This window comes from Nanorana parkeri, unplaced genomic scaffold (genome assembly GCF_000935625.1).
Source record: "Nanorana parkeri isolate BGI_ZX_2015 unplaced genomic scaffold, ASM93562v1 scaffold1061, whole genome shotgun sequence".
In the NCBI taxonomy this organism is placed as follows: domain Eukaryota; kingdom Metazoa; phylum Chordata; class Amphibia; order Anura; family Dicroglossidae; genus Nanorana; species Nanorana parkeri.
In genome coordinates, this window is record NW_017307329.1 from 567573 (window position 1) to 573572 (window position 6000).

General features: G+C 43.8%; 1 protein-coding gene across 1 annotated transcript in view; it reads right to left on the reverse strand.

Moving 5' to 3' along the window:
• Positions 1-6000, reverse strand: part of LOC108796129 (kinesin-like protein KIF18B) — a 91465-nt gene that overhangs the window by 64166 nt on the left and 21299 nt on the right. Inside the window, exons 3-4 of the mRNA XM_018567551.1 lie at positions 1305-1374; positions 977-1109 (exon numbers count right to left, since the gene is read on the reverse strand). Coding sequence (XP_018423053.1) covers positions 977-1109; positions 1305-1374 — 203 coding nt within the window. The remainder of the gene's footprint in view (positions 1-976; positions 1110-1304; positions 1375-6000) is intronic.

Genomic DNA, 6000 nt, shown 5'->3' on the forward strand with positions numbered 1-6000 from the left:
AGGACAGGCCGAAGTCATCAATGGGCAGGCAACGCAGTACAAGGGAATGAGGCAGGATCGAAGTCCAGAACAAGCCGGGGGTTTCAGGAAACAGGAATAAGCAGGTCAAGCCAAGCCGGGTCAGTAACGGGTGATCAGGATACAAGGAACACAGGAGAGCTGACAAATCTGACAGCATAGGACGATGGTTGATCACAGCATTTATAGCCCAGAGGGCGCCAAACATTCAAATGACGTTTGTGCGCACATGCTCTATGGGCTACAACAGGCGCATGCGCAGACGGCAGAACTCGTAGTCTGACTCTGGCTTTCTGACACAAATAAAATAAAAAAATAGAACCCCCCACCATTACACTAAAAGAAAAAGGCAAGAAAGACAACAACCGAGAACAATGAGCAAAGCACATACCAACTCATAATAGATGAGGACAAGCGTACAATTTATACCTACAGGATTCCCACCTGCCAATGCATTTTACAACATTCTCGCCCAAACCCCAACAAGCAGCCTCAGTCTCTGCCCCAAATCGAAAAGAATGAGACAAATATCCACCTGCTGCTAGGCCAGCAGCAACAAGGCATTTGTGAAAAACGCAGTTAAACTGGAACCGAGACAAAGCAGAACCATCCATGTGCAAGAAGAAGGAGCACCCATCCAAGGGACGTAATGCCAAGAAGTCACGAAGCGCCTGCAGTGGGCATGCCGGAGACCAAGCCAGAGGAAAAAGAACAATCAACAAACCTTTCCCAAACTGATCGGTCTTCGAACGACGTAGTAAAATTCGAAGGGAATCCGACCAACACAAACGTCACCAAAAAGCAAACAAAAAAAAAACTACTGCCCATACCACCAAAAAAGGCGAACGTAAAGGCCGCTCGACACAGAATCCGCTCATAAGGAGAGCCGCACACATCACCAAGCTTGTCAAGGATGAGCAGCATCAAGGATGAGCAACATCGAAAAAAACTGGCTTACGCTGATCGGGGGTCAAGCTCCCCTTCTGAAAACCTCTCATCGCCCGCCGGACTGCGAACGGTTTTCGTAGAGGCAGGAAAGCCCGACAGTTTGAAAAGGAAGAAGTACAGCCCCGACAATTTACGGTTCATCACTGAAACAGACAACTTGTGTTCAAAAATTCAGCCTTATAAAGAAAAGTAGAAGAGTCAAGGTATCCACATCGGAGAAACAACCGCCAACTGCACTTACTAACTCATGCCATTTCTGCCAAACTGCAGCATAAGCCGACCAAGTAGACTGTGCAACCGACCTCTGAATGAGAACCAACGCTATCCCAAGAAAATACTCCAGAGATGACCTGGACAAGAAACCCCGTGCTGCTCCGCATCCAGTGCCAACAAACGAAACTTGTCCCACTGGAAAGAGAATCAGTAATAGAATTAATTGAACCAGGCAACTGAACCGCATATGCAAAAGCATTTCACTTAAGACAAGACTAAGTGGCGTGAAAGACGAATTACTGGAGGTGACGCAGCCGTCACTCTGTTGATACACATAACAACCCCCAAATTGCAGCAATAAAAACAAACTATTTTATTCCTGAATGAGTCACCCCACAATGCGATTGACAAAGCTATGGGAAACAACTCCAGAAGAACAAGATTCTTAGTCAAACCGGCCTCCCACCATAACAGCTGCCAGGGGCCAGCACACCATTTGCCCTAAAAATAAGCCCAAAAACCACAAGATCCAGAGGCGTCAGTAAACAGGGCCAACTCAGCATTGGTGACAACATCGTCTATCCAGAACAAATGACCATTGTAGGTGTCCAAGAATTCCTCCCACACACATAAGTCATCCCTCAGATGTTTGGACAGCCGAATGTAATGAGTCAGGGCCGTCACCCCAGACGTTGCCGCAGCCAAGTGATGGCAGAAAACTCGCCCCATTAGATGCAGGACTCTGGACTATTTAACTATTAAATTAATTATTTAATATTATATAAATTATTATTTAATACATATTATTAGTTATTTAATGATTATTGATTATTTCATTATTAAATATTTAATTATTTATTAATTATTAAGCATTATTATTTCATTAAATGTTTAATTTTCTGCTGTCCTAATCCAGACATCTTCACGCATACAGTTAGGGAGCTGGCATGGTTTGTTTTTCGAGTACACATTTCTAGAGGCATCCACTTTATTAGCAAAAACACTAATTTTGTCCGTATGCAGAGCAGCCCTCAGGGAGTGGAAGCATGTTATCTCCTACATTTTCAGCATGAAGATCTCTGGACTGGTGGGCTAGGTCAGTGTAATATATGTAAATATACTCGCCTCCCTGAACCTGGAATTCCTCTTTAAGCCTTTCAGTCTTTGGAATGCAAGCACAGGCACGCTTCTCATATCCCAAACAATGTAGAGGTGAGCAGTGCAAGGCTCCTCTCTGATGGAGCTCTGAGCATAGGGAAAAGTTCCGTCGTCACTTCCCTTCCCCTGCGCACCACTGTGTGACACAGACTTCACTCAGTTGAACTGTGTTTGCAAATAACTCATGTCTAGAAATAAATGAGTGAGAAAAAGAGCCTGACAGAAATGTCATCTCTTCCCTACTCTATCCACAACTAAAAAATAAAAATAGGCTGAAGTTAGGCTTTAAATATACTTGGTAATGCAGGAAAATCTTCAAGCACTGCTAAATGAAGGCTGCTGTCCCGTTAACAGTACCGCACATGCAGCTGCACACATAGCTCCACACAGATCTAGAAGCAAACCGTCTGATACTGATATCGATGAGCGTTGAAGGATGTCTAATTTCATTCTTGGCTACAATATTTGATTTCAATCTTGGTCTGGACGTTTGTAGAGAGCAGCAGATAAGATCCTGGCTCTGTTACTTGGGTATCTGCACATTAATGTTAATGGGCGCTTTGCAGATGACAATTTGTAGCTCTGGCGGCTAGATCTAGTTCACTCTAAGTAGCTGTGATGAGAGCTAGGATGATCTTGATAAGGATTCTCCTCCTCACAGACAGTAATACAGAGAAGGACAAGAATGAAAGGGGAGAGATGAATGAGGCTGAAAGGGCAGCTCTTTACACTGAAAAGGCCATACAAAGGATTTATCGGAGCCTGCCTGTGAAAATCTGGGCCATGAATTGTCATGAAATGTAGAGCAAATTAGGTCAGGACATTTTAACCTCCTTCTAGTTTTGCTTTTTCATCTACTTTGCCATTTGGCATTTCTTCTTTCTTTTTCTTCTTTCACATTTTAGTGCATGCTTAGAGGGGAGGATTGCAAATTAAACCACTCATCTTCATGGCTCTTCATGCTCTGCCAGCTTAAAGGATACGTGCAGTTTTGTAAGCTGTACAAGCTTTATTTAGTTAAAACCCGCATGGCCATGTGGAAGCGGAGGCTGGCATAGTGTTTACATTGACTGCAGTAGTGCCTGCCTCTCTGACTCTTCCTACACCTGCTGCAATAGCTTGTGTGGTGCCTGCTGGGAGAGACAGGTGAGTGTCAGAGTGGCAGGCCTTCAGCATCATACCAGCCTTCTGTATATGTGTCTGATTTAAAGGTAAACTCCACTCTCTTAAAAAAAAATTGTGTGCACAAGTTGCATCGCTAATTGGGATTTGCTTGAATTATGCCTCAGACCTATTTGAGTGTTTACACAGTTCCTGGAGGAGCTGGGCAGCTGGTGCACTAAGGCCTGGTTCACACCTAGGCATTTTTGAGCAGTTGGAAAAACGCTTTTAAATGCCCAACACAAGAAATCCCATGATTTTCAATGGCCCCTGTTCACACCTAAGCAGAGAAACGCCAGCAGGAAGATGCCTGAAAAGATACATGAGCTTCTTTGGGCAGTTAAAAGCGCGTTTTTGCCCCATAGACTTCAATGAAAATGCCAGAAAATGCGCGGCAGAAGCATGTTGCACGTCTTTCCGCGTTTAAATGCGCATTCGTCCATTGCCCACAATGTTTTTTAGAAGCTGTCAGTCAAAACACACGTCTTCAAGCACGCACGTACAAATGCACATCAAACTGTGCACAACCAGCATAAACACACAAATATCCCCACGCTGAACAGGCGAGTAAAAACGCACAGAAACAGTGACGCCTGGGTGTGAACCCCGCCTAAGTAGACTCTGTCACCCGACTAGCGGTCTTTCATGAAGAATTGCTACAAATATAGGAGCCTAACCATGAGTGTGTTGCATCTGAAACCCTTTGGATACAAATATATCATCTGCAATACATGCACAAGACATTGAGCATCAGTTCTCTAATGTATATTGAAAGGAAATGTGTACAATGTATCAGGCGTGAGCACTAGTATGTTATAAATAATAAAGAAAATATCCATATGCAAGTCATTCGGATATGACGCATTAAAAAACTAATTTGCTTCTAATACTAACAAGGCAGATTAGTCCATTTAATTAGAAGTATTGTTTTAGATGTTTTAAAATTACAATATGTTTCAGCAGGGGCGTAACTAGAAATCACAGGGCCCCATAGCAAAATTTTGTATGGGGCCCTGTGATTGCTAGTTATGGCACTTGCAGAGTCCACCTGAGAGTGACCCTGCAGAGCCCACCATAAACTCTCTATAGACTCTCAGGGTCGCAGATGGGCTGCACACCTCTCATCTGTTAGCGCTGTCCGCCTCCGTGGTCGACGTCCTCTTCCGTCCCCGGGCCCCGCCTCTTACATCACTGGCCAGCGACCTAAGAGCAGGTGGGGCCAGTGATGTAAGAGGCGGGCCCCGCCTCCTCCTTTACTGCGATGCTGGCCTCTTCTGCCGTAGCTGCTGGCTGTCACTGACACAGCTCCGCAGCGGCTGTGAGGGGAAACGCCGCTGCTGAGCCATGTCAGTGACAGCCAGCACCCTTACATGCCATAGCGACTCAGGCGGCCCACACGGCATCAGAGGGATGGCCGGGCCCCCCTGTGTGGGTCGCTATGGCGATTGTTACGCCACTGTGTTTCAGTAAATGTTAATCTGTTATAATGCTGATATTTTAGCTTAACTGAATATGTAATTTTTGATGTTACAAAAACGTATTTTGCAACATGGTGGATGGTTTGAAAAATGTACCTATCTAAAGTAGTTATTTCTGAGTTTGTCCTATTGTTTACAGTATTGCAAAAGCATCCCTTGATGCAGAATAAAATTGTGATATCTGATATTTTACAATATGTGGAATCCGACATTTAACACTATCTCATGGGGTAGGAAGAGAGAGTCCCTGTGAAAGCTCCAATCATGGTTTTGAACTTATATAAGGCTTTTTTTCCTCACATACATTGGTGAACGGAGGGGCAGGGCAGCAAAGGAAAGGTGAGCATAGGTAGTTACGAGTGCCAACATTAATGTTAGCTTTCAGTCTGGTTCCATTGCCTGTCTGCTTAGGTTGGGCAGATCTGGACTCACTCTCCCTACCTGTCTCCACTCATGCTTGGCAGAACACAGAAGCCCTGACTGATCGGAAACTCTCCCATTTGTGGGTAAGACTCACCTGTCTCAGCCTAATCCAAAATTGATGCAAATAAAAAAAAATACATTTTGTGTTGGCAGCCCTGGCAATGATATTAAAATAATTTAGAGAGATATTGGTAAGAGATTGGTTTAAGAATACAGACAAAAAATAATTAACATTATTACAGGGTCTGTGAAAGAATGGGATCAGTTCTCTGTTGTTTCTGAAGAAAAGGCAGAAGGGGAAATCTATCTTCAATTACACTACACTAGCCCTTTAGACATAGCAATGCTAGGCTTGAGGGCAGGGTGATTACTGGATTTTAGAACAAAGGTTCAACTATTTTATTTTTATTTTTAAAGCCCATGTCCAATTAAAAATATTTTTATTTATAAAAACACCCCCCTTTCTGTATAGAAAATAAAGGTGCCAAGAACTACTGACCCTCTTTACACTTCAGTGCTGCACCCGTATTCTGCATTGCTATATAATTTAACAGTTTCATGTTTTTTTTAATGTTTGTTTTGGAGGGGGGGGGGGGGGGGG